The following is a 22,262-nucleotide window of genomic DNA, read 5'->3' on the forward strand; positions in this document are numbered from 1 at the left end:
TGGGCAGAGGGAACCTACCTCAACATAATAAAGGCCATATATGACAAACCCACAGCAAACATTATTGTCAATGGTAAAAAACTGAAAGCATTTCCTCTAAAATCACGAACAAGACAAGAGTGCCCACTCTCTCCACTATTATTCAACATAGTATTGGAAGTCCTAGTCACAGCAATCAGAGAAGAAAAAGTAATAAAAGGAATCCAAATTGGCAAAGAAGTAGTAAAAGTGTAACTGTTTGCAGATGACATGATACTATACATAGAAAATCCTGAAGATGCCACCAAAAAACTACTAGAGCTAATTAATGAATTTAGTAAAGTTGCAGGATACAAAATTAATACACAAAAATCTCTTGTATTCCTATATACTAACAATGAAAGATCAGAAAGAGAAATTAAGGAAACAATCCCATTTACCGCTGCAACAAAAAGAATAAAATACCTAGGAATAAACCTACTTAAGGAGGCAGAAGACCTGTACACAGAAAACTATAAGATAATAATGAAAGAAATCAAAGATGACACAGATGGAGACATATATCACGTTCTTAGATTGGAAGAATCAATATTGTGAAAATGACTATACACCGAAAGCAATCTACAGATTCAGTGCAATCCCCATCAAATTACCAATGGGATTTTTCATAGAAAAGAACAAGAAATTTTACAATTTGCACAGAAACACAAAAGACCTCGAATAGCAAAAGCAATCTTGAGGAAAAGAAATGGAGCTGGAGGAATCAGACTCCCTGACTTCAGACTATACTACAAAGCTACAATAATCAAGACAGTATAGTGCTGGCACAAAAACAGAAATATAGATCAATGGTTCAGGATAGAAAGCCCAGAGATAAACCCATGCACCTATGGTCACTTAATCTATGACAAAGAAGGCCAGTATATACAATGGAGTGAAGACAGCCTCTTCAATAAGTGGTGCTGGGAAAACTGGACAGCTACATGTAAAAGAATGAAATTAGAACACTCCCTAACACCATACACAAAAATAAACTCAAAATGGATTAAAGACGTAAATGAAAGGCCAGACACTATAAAACTCTTAGAGGAAAACATAGGCGGAACACTCTTTGACATAAATTGCATCAAGATCTTTTTTGATCCACCTCCTAGAATAATGAGAATAAAAACAAAAATAAAGAAATGGGACCTAATTAAACTTAAAAAGCTTTGCACAGCAAAGGAAAGCATAAACAACATGAAAAGATAACCCTCAGAATGGGAGAATATATTTGCAAACAAATCAACTGACAAAGCATTAATCTCCAAATATACAAACAGCTCATGCAGCTCAATATCAAAAAAACAAACCCAATCAAAAAATGGGTGGAAAACCTAAATAGACATTGCTCCAAAGAAGACATACAGATGGCCAACAAACATAAGAAAAGATGCTCAACATCACTGATTATTTGAGCAATGCAAATGAAAACTACAATGAGGTATCACCTCACACTGGTCAGAATGGCCATTATCAAAAAATCCACAAACAATAAATGCTGGAGAGGTTGTGGAGAAAAGGGAAGCCTCTTGCACTGTTGATGGGAATGTAAATTGATAGAGCCACTATGGAGAACAGTAGGGAGATTCCTTAAAAAACGAAAAACAGAACTACCATATAACCCAGCAATCCCATTACTGGGCATAGACACATGCACCCCCAATGTTCACTGCAGCACTATTTACAAAAGCCAGGACATGGAAGCAACCTAAATGTTCATCAACAGAAGAATGAAATAAAGAAAATGTGGTACATATATACAATGGAATATTACCCAGCCATAAAAAGGAACAAAACTGGGTCATTTGTAGAGACATGGATGGACCTAGAGACTCATACAGAGTGAAGTAAGTCAGAAAGAGAAAAACAAATATCGTATATTAAAGCATATATGTGGAACCTGAAAAAATTGGTTTAGACAATCGTATATACAAAGCAGAAATAGAGACACAGACATAGAGAACAAATGTATGGATACTAAAGGGATAAGGCAGGCTGGGATGAATTGGGAGGCTGGGATTGACATATATACACTATTGATACTATGTATAAAATAGATAACTAATGAGAACCTACTATAATAGCCCAGGGAACTCTATTCAATGTTGTGTGGTACCTAAATGGGAAGGAAATTCAAAAAAGAGGGGATATATGTATTCGTATTGCTGATTCACTTTGCTGTACAGTAGAAACTAACACAATATTATAAAGCAACTATACTCCAATAAAAATTAAAAGAAAACACCAAACACTTCAGGCTGAAGTTGAAAGTTAAGTATAAAGTAAAAATATAAGTGTGAAGTATATGGCTAAATCATAAAAACAGTAATTAAAAGAGAATATATAGTCACCCTTTCTTTAGGTCTTTAAATACTCATTCAATAGAATGATAACCAGAGGATGGAGACAGATATATTCCTTCTTAGAGGAACCAGGAATATTGATCAGATCAGCAATTTTTAAACTTTTTGGTAGTAGACTTTTACAACTTTCACAACTTTAAAAATTACTGAAGATTCCTATTGGGAGATTGGGATGGACATATACACACTACTATATATAAAATAGGTAACTAATAAGGACCTACTGTATATTACAGGGAACTCTACTCAATACTCTGTAATGTGAAAAGAATCTAAAAAAGAGTGGATATATGTACATGTATAACTCATTCACTTTGCTGTACAGCAGAAACACAACATTGTAAATCAAGTATACCCCAATAAAAATTTAAAAATGAAAAGATTCCTAAGAACTTTGTTTATGTGAATTATATAGATATTCATCATATTAAAAATTAAAAGATATTTTAAAACATTTATTAATTAAAAAAATAAACTCATTACATATTTAACATTCCTAATATCATTACATAGTTAACATTCCTAATATCTTAAAATGAAAAAATAACTATACATTTTTTGAAAATTAAGTGAGCACAATGGCATTGTTTTACATGTTTACAAATTTTATTTAATATCTGGCTAACAGAAGACAGACAGATTCTCATAGCATTCAATGTGTTGTGATATGTGTCATTTGGGTTCAAGCATATGAAAAAAATCCAGCCTTATATAATCACAAAAGGGAGAAGTATTTTAAAATAGCCTTTTCAAATAACTGTGAATAGTCATATTTGATACTACGCTAAAAATTCAACAAGTGGTCATTTCTTAAAGATTACTTGCAATATAAAATATGATATCTTATGAAATGAACTTTTGTACTCTATTACATTAAAATCCATTGGTCTACCTTGCATTTTGAATAAATCTTTTACCCATGCATAATTGTAAAAAACCATATACTGATCTTCTGAAAAATACTAATTCAGTGAGTTACACAGAGCTTCTAGATTTTTGTCACATTTCATTATACAATATTTTAAAAAATCATATTAATTTATATCACCACCACTCTTATTCAGAAAAGTCCCTAAGTAATGAGAAACTATCAAGCTGAAGGCAGCAAATATAAGTTTTCAAAATTCCAATATTCACTTGAAAACTCAAATTTTATCATTAGCAACAAATACTCTCAGTTTTCCCTTGAATTGATAGGCTCACTTATGTCATACATTTTCAAGAAAAATGTCAGCCAGCCAGTATCCCAGTCTGAATGTTGTTAATTTAAAATGTTGTTTCACGAAAAAATAAGTAGTTCAACTCATACCTCAAACAAAAGTACAAGTGCTATTTCTCAAACCTAACATCATACAGCAGCAGAAGTGATTTATGAATTCTTCACATTTGTCACATAGAATATTAAGAAGATGTGTAATCGAGGATGGAGATTAAATAAAATTAGTAATTTTAATGCTTCATTGAGGACATTTTAAGTGAAACGGCTTTTTTTTTTAAGAAAAAAAACAGCAAGAGCCCGGCAGAGAGGAATCCAATTACTAGTAAGGTTTGGTGCCACTTCCTTGATTCATCTAAAGGCGTCAGCAGTTTTATCCTCTGCTTTTTGAACTACAACTGCAAATGTCAACGCAGTGAAAAAAAGGCAAATAACATCTTAAAATTAGTATAAAAATAGTTTTGACCTACTGCACCTCCTTGAAAGAGTCTCAGGATCGAGGAGTCCTCAGAACACACTTTAAAACTCACTGGATTACATATGGAAACAACCTAAATGTCAACAGATGAATGGATAAAGAAGATGCGGTACATATACACAATGAAATACTGCTCAGCCATAAAAAAGAAAGAAACAATGCCATATGCAGCAACATGGATAGACCTAGAGATTACCATACTAAGTAAGTAAGTCAGACAGACAAAGACAAATACCATATGATATCATGATATGTGGAATCTAAAATATTACACAAATGAACCTATCCAGGAAACAGAAACAAAATCAGGGACACAGAATAGACTGGTGGTTGCCAAGGGGGTGGGGGGTAGGAGAGGGTAGGAGTGGGAGTTTGGGATTAGCAGATGCAAATTGGTATATACAGAATGGATAAACAACAAGGTCTTACTGTACAGTACAGGGAACTATATTCAATATCCTGTGATAAACCATAATGGAAAGGAGTATGAAAAAGAATGTGTGTGTGTGTATATATATATATATAAACACATAACTGAATCACTTTGCTGTACAGCAGAAATTAATACAACACTGTAAATCAACTACACTTGAATAAAATAAATTAAAAAAAAGACTCACTGGATTAGATAACTTTCTTATACAATGTTTCCTAATTTCATAAAGTATATTTTAAATTATACTATAAATAGTTAGAATATATTTTGCTACTTGATTTCTTTTATATTAAAATATACATATTACTTAGAAATAATAATATTTAAATACATTTTACCTTGGTATTCTAAGCAAGTTTTAATTAATCACATAACAAGACTTGATATTAAATATTATTATAGTGTTCAATATTCAGAAGCTAAAGCAACGGTTTTATAATTTCACTGAAAATGTTCAACTCAAAAAAAGAAAGCCTTAATACATTAAGTAATCAAGAGTTAATCTATTGAGAGCATTACTAACTGTGTAGCAGTGTATTTGTAATATTTACAATCTAGTCAAAGAGATGAGTTTAATGACAATTGGATGGTTTAAAATCTAAGTTGTAGGAATTTCAGAGAACAGAAAGAATACTGCAGGTCAGAATAGTTGGTAATGAATTCATGAAAAGACAGAAACCAAGGGAGGACGTAAAGGACAAGAAATTAGAGAAGAAAGAAGACATTTCAGAATCAAGGACCAACAGGAATAAAGCTAAGGGGGTGGCATTTTTAAAAGTGGGGAAAGCAAGAGGGAGAGTAACCAGATTGACTGATATGATCATGTTAGAGAACAATGAGAGATTAGGCTGAATCGGTAGAATTAGGGCATAGAAAAGTTGGCTTCAGAAGCCAAATAGAATAAGGCAGATGGTAGTGTAGTTACAGTTTTCTCATGATAGAACATTGAAAAGGCTATACTTTTAGCAAGATTAACCTGGACATGAGATTATAGGAGAAAAAGACTTGTAAAAAGATCATTCAGGAGTCAGGTATTTTCAGTATTGGAAGAAGGGGTTGGTAAGAGTGAACAAAGCTTGGGGCAACGGGAATGCAAAGAAGAGAATCCAAGAGATAAGACTTAGTGAACTTTGCATTAGTAGCAGGTTAGGTAAAGGAAGAGTAAGGAGTAAGTCAAAGATGATTGGAAGTTATTTAGGGTTACAAACATGAGAGGTAATAATATTATATGCTAGGCACCATGAGACATATAAAACATTAATTGTCCCACAAGTTTCATGTGTATCTATTTTATAGACAGGGAAACTTAAGTTCAGAGTGACTAATTTGTTTTGCTAATAAGTGTTTTAGGCAGCCCTGACATATAGGCTTATTTGACTATAGAGATAAGAGGTTATCACAGTGTTGAAAAGTCTACAGCCTACAGTCATCTGCCTGGGCAAATAGCTTTACCATTTACAAGCTGCAGAGTTCTGACAAGTTGCTTAATCTTTCCGTGCTTCAGTTTTCTCACCTCTGAAATGCAGATGATTAACGAACTCACAGAGCTGTAATGAGGATTAAGTGAGACAATGCATGTAGAGCACTGTTAATAGTGCCTAGAAAATAGTAAGGCCTCACCATCACCCTGATACCCAAACCAGACAAAGATACTACAAAAAAAGAAAATTACAGACCAGTATCACTGATGAATACAGATGCAAAAATCCTCAACAAAATACTAGCAAACAGAATCCGGCAACACATTAAAAGGATCATACACCATGATCAAGTGGGATTTATCCCAGGGATGCAAGGATTCTTCAGTATATGCAAATCAATCAATGTGATACACCATATGAACGAACTGAACAAGAAAAACCATATGATCATCTCAATAGATGCAGAAAAAACTTTTGACAAAATTCAACACCCATTTATGATAAAAATTCTCCAGAGAGTGGGCATAGAGGGAACCTGCCTCAACATAATAAAGGCCATATACGACAAACCCACAGCAAACATCATTCTCAATGGTGAAAAACTGAAAGCATTTCCTCTAAGATCAGGAACAAGATAAGGATGTCCACTCTCACCACTATTATTCAACATAGTTTTAGAAGTCCTAGTGATGGCAATCAGAGAAGAAAAAGAAATAAAAGGAATACAAATTGGAAAAGAAGAAGTAAAACTGTCACTGTTTGCAGATTACATGATACTATGCATAGAGAATCCTGAAAATGCCACCAGAAAACTACTAGAGCTAATCAATGAATTTGGTAAAGTTGCAGGATACAAAATTAATGCACAGAAATCTCTTGCATTCGTATACACTAATGATGAAAAATCTGAAAGAGAAATTACGGAAACACTCCCATTTACCATTACAACAAAAAGAATAAAATACCTAGAAATAAACCTACCTAGGGAGACAAAAGACCTGTATGCAGAAAACTATAAGACACTGATGAAAGAAATTAAAGATGATACCAACAGATGGAGAGATATACCATGTTCTTGGATTGAAAGAATCAACATTGTGAAGATAACTATACTTCCCAAAGCAATCTACAGATTCAATGCAATCCCTATCAAATTATCAATGGCATTTTTTACAGAACTAGAACAAAAAATCTTAAAATTTGTATGGAGACACAAAAGACCCCGAATAGCCAAAGCAGTCTTGAGGGAAAAAAACGGAGCTGGAGGAATGAGACTCTCTGACTTCAGACTATACTACAAAGCTACAGTAATCAAGACAATATGGTTCTGGCACAAAAACAGAAATATAGATCAATGGAACAAGATAGAAAGCCCAGAGATAAACCCACACACCTATGGTCAACTAATCTATGACAAAGGAGGCAAGGATATACAATGGAGAAAAGACAGTTTCTTCAATAAGTGGTACTGGGAAAACTGGACAGCTACATGTAAAAGAATGAAATTAGAACACTCCCTAACACCATACACAAAAATAAACTCAAAATGGATTAGTGACCTAAATGTAAGACCAGACACTATAAAACTCTTAGAGGAAAACATAAGAAGAACACTCTTTGACACAAATCACAGCAAGTTCTTTAATAATCCACCTCCTAGAGTAATGGAAATAAAAACAAAACAAACAAAAAAGAAAATAGCAAGGCCTCAATGTGTTTGCCATTATTTTATTAGTACAATATGTTAGTGTCATTAACATAGGGAAGACCCAGTTTTGGAAGAAAAAGTATAACAATATGAGTTGGAGGCGGCTTCTAAGTGGGTATTCTACAAGAAATGAAAATAAAAGCAAAAAGGAGAGGTTATAGAAATACCTGTTTTTAAGTCAAAAAATACCTATTTTAGGGGATTCCCTGGTGGCGCAGTGGCTGAGAGTCCGCCTGCCGATGCAGGGGACGCGGGTTCGTGCCCCGGTCCAGGAGGATCCCACGTGCCGCGAAGCCGCTGGGCCTGTGAACCGTGGCCGCTGGGCCTGCGCGTCTGGAGCCTGTGCTCCGCAGCGGGAGAGGCCACAACGGTGAGAGGCCCGCGTATTGCAAAAAAAAAAAAAAAAAAAAAAAAGAGAAATACCTATTTTATTTTCAAGAGGTTACAAAAATAACTACTTGATAGTCATAGGCCTGGAAAACGTAAATTATTTATGGAATTTTTGTCATTCACAAATCCTGATCATAAAGATATTTCCTGTGCCATGATTTTATGATATTTCTACTTACTTTGTGTAAGATACTATGCTAGATGCTAGAAGTATTAAGAAGGTCCTTTAAAAAAGCTGTACTTTAGGTAGGCAAAGAGAAGATACACAAAATTATAAAATACAATGACATAGTGTATACCAAACAAGTAATACAAACAAACAAAAAAGAATCATAGAAGTTCAAAAAAGACTAAAGTTCCTATGGGTTGTGACAGGCTAAGAAGATAGATAAAGTGTGCCGAGGACCTTGAAGGAAGGCTAAAATTTAGGTAAGAAAGAGAAAGCTGAGAGGAGTGGGATACTCCTGGCAGAAAGAGCACAATGAACATGGCAGACAACACACATGGCATGATTCAGGGATACCAAAAAGAGCAGCTTATTTTGAACGACAAATTTGTATAAAAAGAAATAGAGAAAGGACTGAAAAGTTTTTTGTCAAGTTCTAAAGTGCTCAGGATATTGGTTGAAGAATTATATTTCACTGCGTAAGCAAAGAAGTGTTTCTTTGTCTCCTAGCATCAGACTTCCATAACTGAATAATCTACTTCTAAAGACTAAATTTGTTTTGGAATTACTTTTCTATCCTTTGCTTCTTTCATCTTATAAGCTAGCAAACACCATGTAATTAGGAAGAATCTTCACATATTTGCTGCCACTAATGCTTTCTTGTTGAAGAGATTTTTTTTAAGTTTCTTAGTATTTTCAGTTCCAAGGAAATGGTTTGCTTTTAGAAAAGTTTTTTCCAGTAACTGAACCCCATTAAAAGAAGAAAACTCAAATCTGATCATGAATAGGTAAGGTAAACACATTAGTTTTTCAACTTAAATTGCCTAGGGCACAATTCCCTGCAATTTTTTGAGTTGATAAGTACTTTTCTAGAATTGAAATGTTGTAAATTAAAAACTACACTATTATAAAAAGTTCATACTATGAAACATACTGAGGATCAAATTGTATTTACAGTAAAAATAATATGTGAACTAACCTCACTACTGAAACCTTTGGTCTAATTTAGGCATAATAAAAAATCATACTTAATAATTTATGCATATTCAATTCTACAAAGTTTAATTCACTATAATACCACATAACATGCACACATGTATGCATATATTTTCTAAAGATCAGGTTTTTTCTTTCCTTTCTCTAACTTGTTATCAATTGCTTTACAGTAATACTTACCCTAATATTCTATTCATTCCATGTCTAGCAGCATAGTGTAATGGCGTATTGTGCTGGTAGGGCTCCCCGTAAGATGTATTTGGATCAAGGGATTCTTTTAGTTGAGGGTTGTTTTCATATATTTGGCAGGCCAGGTTTTCATCACCATTGATGAGTGCTTTACGGAATTTGGTGGTTGTATTTCCCATGTTTTGTTTTGCTTTTTTCTGATAGGTAGTGGCACTTTTTCCTTCCCCCTTCAGCCACTTCTTGAATGCTTCTACAACATGTTTCACATTCTAATGGAGGAAAAAATTATTAAATTAGATTGTGAAAAACTAATTATGAAGCAGTATCCCAAATAAACAGTATCATAATTAGGAACACTAATAAAATCTAGGAAGCATATGTAAGGGAACAAATTATACTAAATTTACCAAATTTATCTTAATAGGCAAAAAGTCTCAAACTTTTAATGTTACCCCAATTAACTTGTTAAACTATAACATTTTTCCACACAGAAACTGTTAAGGTTTCACAGGCTGCACTTTATACTATAAAAGTTACCTACATATATGTACTTTTCAATTTTCTCCTTCACATAGGCAGGAAATGAGCTTGATTAAATCTATGGATGAATACACTTAAATCCCTGTATAAATTATATATAAATCTGACTCAGCCAATTTGTAGGATAGTGAAAAATGTAGGAAATCTTCCTCATATAAGAACTCCAGAGAAGCAAGAAGAATTACAATCCTGCAGCCTATGGGAAAAAAAGCACATTCACAGAAAGATAGACAAAATGAAAAGGCAGAGGGCTATGTACCAGATGAAAGAACAAGATAAAACCCCACAAAAACAACTAAATGAAGTGGAGACAGGCAACCTTCCAGAAAAAGAATTCAGAATAATGATAGTGAAGGTCATCCAGGACCACAGAAAAAGAATGGAGGCAAAGATCGAGAAGATGCAAGAAATGTTTAACAAAGACCTAGAAGAATTAAAGAACAGAGAAACAGAGATGAATAATACAATAACTATGAAAACTACACTACAAGGAATCAATAGCAGAATAACTGAGGCAGAACAATGGATAAGTGACCTGGAAGACAGAATGGTGGAATTCACTGCTGCAGACAAGAATGAAGAAAAAATGAAAAGAAAGGAAGACAGCCTAACAGACCTATGGGACAATATTAAATGCAGTAACATTCGCATTATAGGGCTACCAGAAGGAGAAGAGAGAGAGAAAGGACCAGAGAAAATATTTGGAGAGATTATAGTCAAAAACTTCCCTAATATGGGAAAGGAAATAGCCACCCAAGTCCAGGAAGTGCAGAGAGTTCCATACAGGATAAACCCAAGGAGAAACACGCCGAGACACACAGTAATCAAACTGGCAAAAATTAAAGACAAAGAAAGATTATTAAAAGCAGCAAGGGAAAAATGACAAATAACATACAAGGGAACTCCCATAAGATTAACAGCTGATTTCTCAGTAGAAACTCTACAAGCCAGAAAGGAGTGGCATGATACACTTAAAGTGATGAAAGGGAAGAACCTACAACAAAGATTACTCTACCTGGCAAGGATCTCATTCAGATGTGATGGAGAAATCAAAAGCTTTACAGGCAAGCAAAAGCTAACAGAATTCAGCCCCACCAAACCAGCTGTACAACAAATGCTAAAGGAATTTCTCTAAGTGGGAAACACAAGAGAAGAAAAGGAACTACAAAAACAAACCCAAAACAATTAAGAAAATGGTCATAGGAACATACATATCGATATTTACCTTAAACGTGAATGGATTAAATGCTCCAACCAAAAGACACAGGCTTGCTGAATGGATATAAAAACAAGACGCATTTATATGCTGTCTACAAGAGATCCACTTCAGACATAGGGACACATTCAGACTGAAAGTGAGGGGATGGAAAAAGATATTCCATGCAAATGGAAATCAAAAGAAAGCTGGAGTACCTATACTCATATCAGATAAAATAGACTTTAAAATAAAGAATGTTACAAGAGATAAGGAAGGACACTACATAATGATCAGGGGATCAATCCAAGAAGAAGATATAACAATTATAAATATAGATGCACCCAACATAGAAGCACCTCAATACGTAAGGCAACTGCTAACAGCTCTAAAAGACGAAATCGACAGTAACATGATAACAGTGGGGAAGTTTAACACCTCACTTACACCAATGGACAGATCATTGAAAATGAAAATAAATAAGGAAACACAAGCTTTAAATGACACAACAGACCAGATAGATTTAACTGATATTTATAGGACATTCCATCCAAAAACAGCAGATTACACTTTCTTCTCAAGTGCGCATGGATCAGTCTCCAGGATACATCACAACTGGGGCCACAAATCAAGCCTCAGTAAATTTAAGAAACTTGAAATCATATCAAGCATCTTTTCTGACCACAACGCTATGAGATCAGAAATGAATTACAGGGAAGAAAACGTAAAAAACGTAAACGCATGGAGGCTAAGCAATATATTACTAAATAACCAAGAGATCACTGAAGAAATCAAAGAGTAAATCAAAAAATACCTAGAGGCAAATGACAATGAAAACACGATGATCCAAAACCTATAGGATGCAGCAAAAGCAGTTCTAAGAGGGAAGTCTATAACTATACAAGCCTACCTCAAGAAACAAGTAATATCTCAAATAAACAACCTAACTTTACACCTAAAGGAACTAGATAAAGAAGAACAAACAAAACCCAAAGTTAGCAGAAAGAAAGAAATCATAAAGATCAGAGCAGAAATAAATGAAACAGAAACAAAGAAAACAATAGCAAAGATCAATAAAACTGAAAGCTGGTGCTTTGAAAAGATAAACAAAATTGATAAACCATTAGCCAGACTCATCAAGAAAAAGAGGGAGAGGACTGAAGTCAATAAAATTAGAAATGAAAAAGGAGAAGTTACAACAGACACTGCAGAAATACAAAGCATCCTAAAGACTACCACAAGCAACTCTATGCCAATAAAATGGACAACCTGGAAGAAATGGACAAATTTTTACAAAGGTATAACCTTCCAAGACTGAACCAGAAAGAAACAGAAAATATGAAGAGACCAATCACAAGTAATGAAATTGAAACTGTGATTAAAAATCTTGCAGCAAACAAAAGTACAGGACCAGACAGCTTCACAGGTGAATTCTATCAAACATTTAGAGAAGAGCTAACACCCATCCTTCTCAAACTCTTCCAAAAAACTGCAGAGGAAGGAACACTCCCAAACTCATTCTATGAGGCCACCATCACCTTGATACCAAAACCAGACAAAGATACTACAAAAAAAGAATTACAGACCAATGTCACTGACGAATATAGATGCAAAAATGCTCAAGAAAATACTAGCAAACAGAATCCAACAACACGTTAAAAGGATCATACACCATGATCAAGTGGGATTTATCCCAGGGATGCAAGGATTCTTCAATATATGCAAATCAATCAATGAGATAAAACATATTAACAAATTGAAGAATAAAACCATATGATCATCTCAATAGACGTAGAAAAAGCTTTTGACAAAATTCTACACCAGTTGATGGTAAAAACTCTCCAGACAGTGGGCATAGAGGGAACCTACCTCAACATAATAAAGGCCATATATGACAAACCCACAGCAAACATCATTCTCAATGGTGAAAAACTGAAAGCATTTCCTCTAAGATCAGGAACAAGACAAAGATGTCTACTTTTGCCACTATTATTCAACATAGTTTTGGAAGTCCTAGCCACAGCAATCAGAAAAGAAAAGAAATAAAAGGAATACAAATTGGAAAAGAAGAAGTAAAACTGTCACTGTTTGCAGATGACATGATACTATACATAGAGAGTCCTGAAAATGCCACCAGTAAACTACTAGAGCTAATCAATGAATTTGGTAAAGTTGCAGGATACAAAATTAATGCACAGAAATCTCTTGCATTCGTATACACTAATGATGAAAAATCTGAAAGAGAAATTAAGGAAACACTCCCGTTTACCATTGCAACAAAAAGAATAACATACCTAGGAATAAACTTACCTAGGGAGGCAAAAGACCTGTATGCAGAAAACTATAAAACACTGATGAAAGAAATTAAAGATGATACCAACAGATGGAGATATATACCACGTTCTTGGATTGGAAGAATTAATATTGTGAAAATGACTATACTACCCAAAGTAATCTAGAGGTTCAATGAAATCCCTATCAAATTACCAATGGCATTTTTTACAGAACTAGAACTAAAAACCTTAAAATTTGTATGGAGACATAAAAGACCCTGAACAGTCAAAACAGTCTTGAGGGAAAAGAACGCAGCTGGAGGAATCAGACTCCCTGACTTCAGAGTATACTATAAAGCTACAGTAATCAAGACAATATGGTACTGGTACAAAAACAGAAACATAGATCAATGGAACAAGATAGAAAGCCCAGAGATAAACCCATGCACCTATGGTCAACTAATTTATGACAAAGGAGGCAAGGATATACAATGGAGAAAGGACAGTCTCTTCAATAAGTGGTGCTGGGAAAAGTGGACAGCTACATATAAAAGAATGAAATTAGAACACTCCCTAACACCGTACACAAAAATAAACTCAAAATGGATTCGAGACCTAAACGTAAGACCAGACACTATAAAACTCTTAGAGGAAAACATAGGAAGAACACTGTTTGATGTAAATCAGAGCAAGATCTTTTTTGATCCACCTTGTAGAGTAATGGAAATAAAAACAAAAATAAACAAATGGGGCCTAATGAAACTTCAAGGCTTTTGCACAGCAAAGGAAACCATAAACAAGACGAAAAGACAACCCTCAGAATGGGAGAAAATATTTGCAAACGAATCATTCAACAAAGGATTAATCTCCAAAATATATAAACAGCTCATGCAGCTCAATATTAAAAAAACAAGCAACCCAATCCAAAAATGGGCAGAAGACCTAAATAGACATTTCTCCAAAGAAGATATACACATGGCCAAGAAGCACATGAAAAGCTGCTCAACATCACTAATTATTATAGAAATGCAAATCAAAACCACAATGAGGTATCACCTCACACCAGTTAGAATGGGCATCATCAGAAAATCTACAAACAACAAATGCTGGAGAGGGTGTGGAGAAAAGGGAACCCTCTTGCACTGTTGGTGGGAATGTATATTGATACAGCCACTATGGAGAACAGTATGGATGTTCCTTAAAAAACTAAAAATAGAATTACCATACGATCCAGCAATCCTACTACTGGGCATATACCCAGAGAAAACTGTAATTCAAAAAGACACATGCACCCCAATGTTCATTGCAGCACTATTTACAATAGCCAGGTCATGGAAGCAACCTAAATGCCCATCGAAAGACGAATGGTTAAAGATGTGGTACATATATATAATGGAATATTACTCAGCCATATAAAGGAATGAAATTGGGTCATTTGTTGAGACGTGGATGGATTTAGAGTGTCTTACAGAGTGAAGTAAGTCAGAAAGAGAAAAACAAATATCATATATTAACACATATATGTGGAACCTAGAAAAATGGTACAGATGAACTGGTTTGCAGGGCAGAAATTGAGACACAGATACAGAGAACAAACATATGGACACCAAGAGGGGAAAGCAGCAGGGGGGTGGGGGTGGTGGTCTGATGAATTGGGCGATTGGGATTGTCATGTATACACTGATGTGTATAAAACTGATGACTAATAAGAACCTGCTGTATAAAAAAATAAATAAAATTAAATTTAAAAATTAAAAAAAAAGGAACTCCAGAATGTGTTAAATTACAGTAAAGGAAAAGTGAAACTGCTCAGTACTTACTTATAAGAGCCTCAGAGAAAAGATTTTTAAAATGTAAATATATAGTAGGACTACAAAACTCACAGCAAACGAATACAAGTGATTATAACTAATTATACACAGAACTATGGAAACAGTGATTATTCTACCACAATACTATTAAACTTATTTCCTTCTACTGTAAGTAATTCAAAACAAGGTTGAAACATGCAATGTTTATGCCTACTATGTTTGGAAAGAGGTTATCATAAAGATCATACGGGTATTTACTAACTGAAGCAATGTGAGGTCGGTGGGGGAAGAAGGACATGGAAACAATCATTGAACTTGGAGTCTGAAATCTCGTATTTACCTACACTAGCTGTGTAATTGTAATTACCCTCCAAAAGCCTCAGGTTCCTATGTGTACAGTAAAAGAAAACAAACATTTCTTAAGGACGACAGTAAGGATTATTAAGAAACTTTAAGTAGCTACCACAGCCCTTGGCTAATGTGCTTAATAAATGCTAGTTTTGTTCCATTTCAATAAATGTTTCTGAATCTACTCTTGAACCATTATCAAAATTAATGACAATGGAAACAGCTTATGCAAAGGCAGGTATGAAATAAAAGGCTTATTCAATTGGTGAGTATGGTGGAGTTTAGGGTCTCTTGGGCTGTACTAACAGGAGATAAAACTGAAGATAGGTTGGGGTCAGACTAAGAAATGTATACTTTAAGTTGTAAAGAACAGATAATTAAAGCCTTTTATGCAGGGCAGTTATATGCTTTAGAATATTAGCTATTGTGACACTGTAGAAGATAGACTAGAGGCAGAAACACTTAGAGGCAGAATACAAAAGTCTATCACGTTACCCAATTAACTCGCTGGCAGGCTAGACACTAAAACATAGCTTTAAAAAAAAAAGTTGAAAATAATATGTACTTGTTCAACACAAGTGTTGCACAGGGTTGCAACAGTTTCAACAGAATACAATTTAAAGGACCAAAAAACAGATGAGCTGTTTTTGAAGCTTCCTATAAAACGGAAGCTCTCAACCTTGGCTGTACATTTAATAACCTGGAAAACTTCAAAGAATCCCATTGTCCAGGCTGTAACTCAGACCAATGAAATAAGAATCTCTTAGGGGGTGGTCACAAGCACTGGTATTTAAGCTCTTTGGGTGATTTCAATGTGCATACACCACCGTTTAAAAAGCTCCTGGATCCCTCTAGCTAAATGGTCACATCAGAGTATGGAGATGAAGGTGAGCAGGCAAGGTAAGACATCTGCTAAGCCTGTTTTAGAGATAGGCGTTAACTACCTACTTAAGACACACACATTTTCTGGTTCATATCTATACTTAATGAGGTCATTACTTGGGTCTTTTAAGGGTTCTTTGTTATTGATTTCTCACTTTAAATATGCAAATACAATGCATAGTAGAGACTTTTGACAATATGGATAAAGAAAAAGGACAAAGAACTCATAGTCTATTTACTAACCACTGGTAGCATTTGATAAGTACTCATCCTATTTATAACATATGTAAATATGTTTGTATACATATGTACAGTATAAATATTTATATACATAAATTAGATCATACTACATAATTATAAATTTTTTATTTAATTTTTCAGAGGGCTGCTGAATCTTTAAACTACTACTCCTTTATCATCTCGAATATTGAATGAGGAGCAAATCCCTTCTACACTCTATGCTTATCACAATATACTACAACCACTTTGGGGATCTTCTTAGCAACAGCCTAGATTTTATTTTTTACTTTTGTTTTTCATAGAACCTAGGAGCCTTGTGTTTATTCTCAGTGAAATCATCTGTACTTTTGTTGCACTGCCTTAAGCATTTTACGGGTTTATTATTCTTAATGAGAACTCTAGTTTATTATATTAATATATTTTAATCTATAACCAAATATAAAGGATATCATGTGGGTTCTAAAGGGTCTTTCCTAAGGACTTGGATACTTTCACTTGTTTTGGTCTTATCTTTCATCTCTGATAGAATGTAGCTCAAATTATGAACATTGTTAGAGTATTGGATTAGATTGATAACATGCTTTCCTTGATTTACATTAATCCTTTAGTGAAATGTTCTGTAAGAAAATAATTTCTACCCAAGATGTGAAAAAAGAAACATCTAAGAAGGCAATAATATCTTGGGGTGGTTACTTATAATATTAAGATACTTAAAAAATCAATAAAACTCTAAATGTGCATTAAATATGACTGTCACATGTTGAAAAGCATAATGGTATCTAGAAACTTTTTTGTGGTTCTCAGTTATTTTCAAGTCTGTTTCATTTTTAAAATATGAGTGTAATAGTCCTGAAAGGTACCAGGAAAGGCATTAAAACATTCACAGCTCCATTCCCTCTCAGATTTATTCTCACAAGTCTTGCCTAGAATTTGCCAGATGTGTCCTTTCACTTTTTCATAGCCACAGCTAGCACAGCCTGAAGTGACTGTTCCCTCTTTGTTTGAATCAAACACTTCAAACTCCAAGATAAATCTATGTATAGAGCTTTATGAAGCAAATGACAGACTATCAAAGAGGCAAAAATAATTCATTATTCTGGGTTTCTAAAATCTAGGCAAAGTCTCAACATCTTTGACTAGCAAAGCACAGCACTTGATAAGTATTTAATGAAAAAGTAAGAAAAATGTAACTTGTCAACAGACTCCAGAAAACTTTCCCTAATTTCCTGAATAACTTTTAATGTGAAGGGCTCTATAATTTTTACTTTAAATCTTTGTCTCTCAACCTGTCCATTCATAGGTTAATAATCTACATCAAAAACTCAAGTGCACTTAAATTAATAAACTACTCCCAGGAATCTTTCATAGAAGATGAAGTTCTTCAGAAATAAATAACCAACTCCTAATGTAATTTATCATTTTCCACAAAAGTAAATTACTTTTAAAGTCATTATTATGGACTGAAGGTTGATCTCAACAAAATTATTGGCTCCCACTCTTTGTTTAACTGGTATTAAAGATAGCCTTTAGAAATATGATGTCAAACTGGTGAGTCTATTGAGGAATCTTACATCTACTTGTAAAGTTACTTACTGTAGCAGCTGGTCTCTATGCACCTCTGCCCCCCTAACATATGCCCCTTGATGTTAACCCTATTACTATAAAAAATTTAAAAATTTTAAGCCATATTATAGTTTATTATAAACAAAAACCTCTCTTTGAGTGCAAACATGAATTAACACAATTGGAGGTATAGTTTAAATGTCACATATACTATTGAAGTGTTAGCTTATATCCACAAAAAAAAATAAAACAAAGAATAACAAAAACAATTTAAACTTATTGTAACAAGAAAACTGAAATGTTATAAAAGTATTGATTTTTCATTAATTATAATGCATAGAATCATAGAAACAGAAACGACATTTAAATCATCCCAGCCTATCTTTCCAAATTTAATACTAAAAGATTTTGAACATTCATGGCTTGTTGTTTGCCTTCATCATTATATTTTGGGAAATCTACTTTATTCCTCTTGTTGAAGTTTAATGCTTCAGTAGGACTGAAATTTATATTACTGAATGTACACTCAGTTCACAGCACCTCTAAACAATGTATGGTTTAGTGCAGGTGTCAGCAAACTTTTTCTGTAAAAGGCCAGATAGGAAATATTAAAATATTTACTTAGTGAATCATTTGTCTTCAATGAGCCATATGATCTCTGTCATAACTACTCAACTCTGCTGCTGCAGCTTGAACGCTATAGGCAACATGTAATAGTAGAATGGGTGTGGTTGTGTTCTAATAAATTTTGTTTACAAAAATAAGACCTAGGATTGAGCCGACGGGATGTAGTTCGCCAACCCCTGATTTGGTGGAAGGAACACAGTGTAGTAGAACAATCTGGGCTGGAATCCCACATCTACTACTCCTTAGTGCTAACACAAATCATTTAACCTCTCTGTACCTCAATTTTTTCATCTGTAAAAAAGGGATAAGGCCACCTACCTTGCAGAATTGTCATGATTATCTAGGTAAAGTATGTAATACAGTGCATAGCAGGTACTCAATAAACTTTATCTCCCTTCTCCTATCAGGATCTGCAAGCCATTGGAAAAGAGTTAGTCGCTGCCTTTGAAGAACTCAATACTCATTCTTTTCAAAGGACAGTGACACCTTAAGAAAAATGTCACCAACTCCATGTTCTACACCAGGAAAATATATAACTGGTAGTCTAGACTTCATCATTTATTAGGTGTCTGACCTCTGGCAAGTTAAAAACTATATATTTTTTCAACAGTCTTCTGAACCAAAGTTAATTCCACTTTCGCTATTTTTCTAGGTCACTACCATTATTAACAAAGGTCTCTTCAATGTAATTGCCCTTATAAATATTAAGTGAAAGGGACATAGAATTGAGTACAAAGCCGGAGCAGGAGACAGAATCTCACACTGGAGGTATATGGAAAACACACACACACACACACACACACACACACACACACTCTCACACACACACCCCTATCTAAGGCAAGGAGCAAGAGGTCTTAGTCCAAAATGTTGCTAAAAATGAAGTATGGTTAAGAGATTTGGGGATTAGCTTGCCTAATTGCATATTAAATTGAAGTCAAGTGTGGCTTTAATCTTGGTGGCTTCCTGCAAGAAGTTCATGAACATCCATATTCTACAGGAAAATTTATGAGTATTAGAGAATACTACAAAAATGATCTGAGCTAAGAAAAGTCTTTTAACAAAGAAAGGAAATTCCCTGTAATATGCATTCCAGAAATAAAATTCACTTTGCTGTTTTTACAATACCTTAATATGGCAGTATTCAAAATAAAATGGCTACACAAACACAAAAATATAATCATGACAATACTAGAAAACTCATTGTGGCAGTTTGGCTGCCTGAGGTTTCTGAGCCACCAAGGAAACAGATAATCCAACAATTTCTGGCTGCTATTGGATACCTTTTATATCTATATAGCTTTCACAGTGTGGAAAAGGATGCTGCAGTTAGTAAAGAAAGAAATAAAATAGCTGCAAAGGGCAGCAACTGACTGCCTCTTTTTGCCAAACTAGCAGATGAACACTGAAAATAGCTAGCATGAGGTCCACAAGTGGAAAACAGTCCAAACATGGGATGCAACCACCGTATGAAACATCACTCTTAATTTTCTATTTCCTATTAAAACATAATTATCTGCAATGATCATACGACTCAGAACTCTCCACTAGTAAAATTTTCAAATAGCTAAAATTTTTCTTAGGCAATATTCAGCTTTCATACACTGGTCTTTACAACTACTCAAAATGTTATGTGTTATACTTTAATTCCTTAACAACTGCTTTTCATACTTTGAATTCAGAATTTCATACAGAACTGAAAATTAACATTTCAGCCTCTAATGCTATGGTGGTGTCAGCGAAGAGTTTAATTTCAGCAACTTTGGCATATCTGGTTATTCAGCAGTATCTGCCTTCATAATTTTTGAATACTATATTGTCCTTACTTCATAAATAATAAGTAAAAATGTTAAATTGGAAGTGTTTTATCTTGGTATTAGGAAGTCAAAGTCTTAAAGTCGATGCAGTTGAGAAAAAGATGAAATTACTTATGCCTCAAACTGAGGCTCCCTAAACTTAAATCAACTCTACATTCAATTGAAAAATAAAGATAAAAAAGACACACCACTTATAAAAGGTTAGAAATTTGTATACAAATATTCTTTCAAGAGATAATAATCAGGAGGCGGAAACAAGAAGGCGGAGTAGGACTTGAGCTCACCTCATCTCATGAAAACACTAAAATCACAACTAATTGCTGAAGCATCGGGAAAAAAAAGGCTGGAACCTACCTAAAAAGATATTCTACTTCCAAACACAAAGAAGCCACAATGAGATGGTAGGAGGGGCATTTTCGCAATATAATCAAATCGTGACCCATAAACCGGAAAATAACTGCATCACAGGGGTTCTCCTACAGTAGAACCTATGTCAGGCTCCCCAGCCCGGAGGTGTGGCATCAGAAGGAGGAGCCCCAGAGCATTTGGCTTTGATGGCCAGCAGGACTTGAGTACAGGAGCTCCACAGGACTGGGGGAAACATAGAGACTCTACTCTTGGAGGGCGTACACAAGGATTCACATGCACTGGGACCCAGGGCAAAGCAGTGACTACATAGAAGCCTCGGCCAGGCCTACCTGTGTGTCTTGGAGGGTCTCCTGGGGAGGTGTGGAGTCGGCTGTAGCTCACTGGGGGGACAAGGACACTTGTGGCAGAGGCCCAAGGGAATATATACTGCTGTGAGCTCTACTGGAGGTCGGCATTTTGGCACCAAGACCTGGCCCCACGCAACAGCCTGCAGGCTCCAGTGGTGGGACACCTCAGGCCAAACAACCAACGTGGTGGAAATAGAGCCCCACCCATCAGCAGATAGGCTGCCTAAAGTCATCCTGAGTCCGCAGCTGCCTCTAAACGCACAACTTGACACAGCCCTGCCCACCAGAGGGACAGGACCCAGCTCCAACTGCCAGGGGGCAGGCACAAGTCCCTCCCACAAGGAGGGCTGCACAAGCCTCTGAACCAACCTCACCCAAGAGAGGGTAGATGCCAGAAGCAAGAGGAACTACAATCCTGCAGCCTGTGGAACGTAGACCACAAATACATAACGTTAGACAAAATGAGATGGCAGAGAAAGATGTTCCAGACCAAGAACAATATAAAACCCCAGAAGTACTAAGTGAAGTGAAGATAGGCAATCTACCTGAAAGTAAACTCAGAGTAATGACAGCAAAGATGATCCAAGATCTAGGAAAAAGAATGGAGGCACAGACTGAGAAAATACAAGAAATGTTTAACAAAGAATTATAAAGAACAACTAAATAGAGTCGAACAATACAGTAACTGAAATAAAAAACACACTAGGGGCTTCCCTGGTGGCGCAGTGGTTGAGAGTCCGCCTGCCGATGTAGGGGACACGGGTTCCTGCCCCGGTCCGGGATGATCCCACATGCCGTGGAGCGGCTGGGCCCGTGAGCCGTGGCCGCTGAGCCTGTGCATCCGGAGCCTGTGCTCCGCAATGGGA

At 35.2% G+C, this 22,262-nt stretch overlaps 1 protein-coding gene across 12 annotated transcripts in view; it reads right to left on the minus strand.

Moving 5' to 3' along the window:
- ANKIB1 (ankyrin repeat and IBR domain containing 1) overlaps positions 1 to 22,262 on the minus strand; it is a 159,237-nt gene that overhangs the window by 78,642 nt on the left and 58,333 nt on the right. For 6 of the 12 annotated variants that reach the window (XM_079932123.1, XM_079932130.1, XM_079932129.1 and 3 more), the window contains one exon: positions 9,376 to 9,653. The exons of 1 other annotated variant lie outside the window; for it this stretch is intronic. In XM_079932123.1, the coding sequence (XP_079788249.1) occupies positions 9,376 to 9,563 (188 nt within the window). In that variant the 5' untranslated portion in view covers positions 9,564 to 9,653. Of the gene's footprint in view, positions 1 to 4,066; positions 4,077 to 7,832; positions 7,984 to 9,375; positions 10,179 to 22,262 lie in introns of those variants that run through there. 5 more of the 12 variants (XM_079932132.1, XM_079932133.1, XM_079932131.1 and 2 more) reach the window with 4 other exon arrangements.

Source organism: Stenella coeruleoalba (genome assembly GCF_951394435.1).
Source record: "Stenella coeruleoalba genome assembly, chromosome: 9".
Taxonomy (NCBI): Eukaryota; Metazoa; Chordata; class Mammalia; order Artiodactyla; family Delphinidae; genus Stenella; species Stenella coeruleoalba.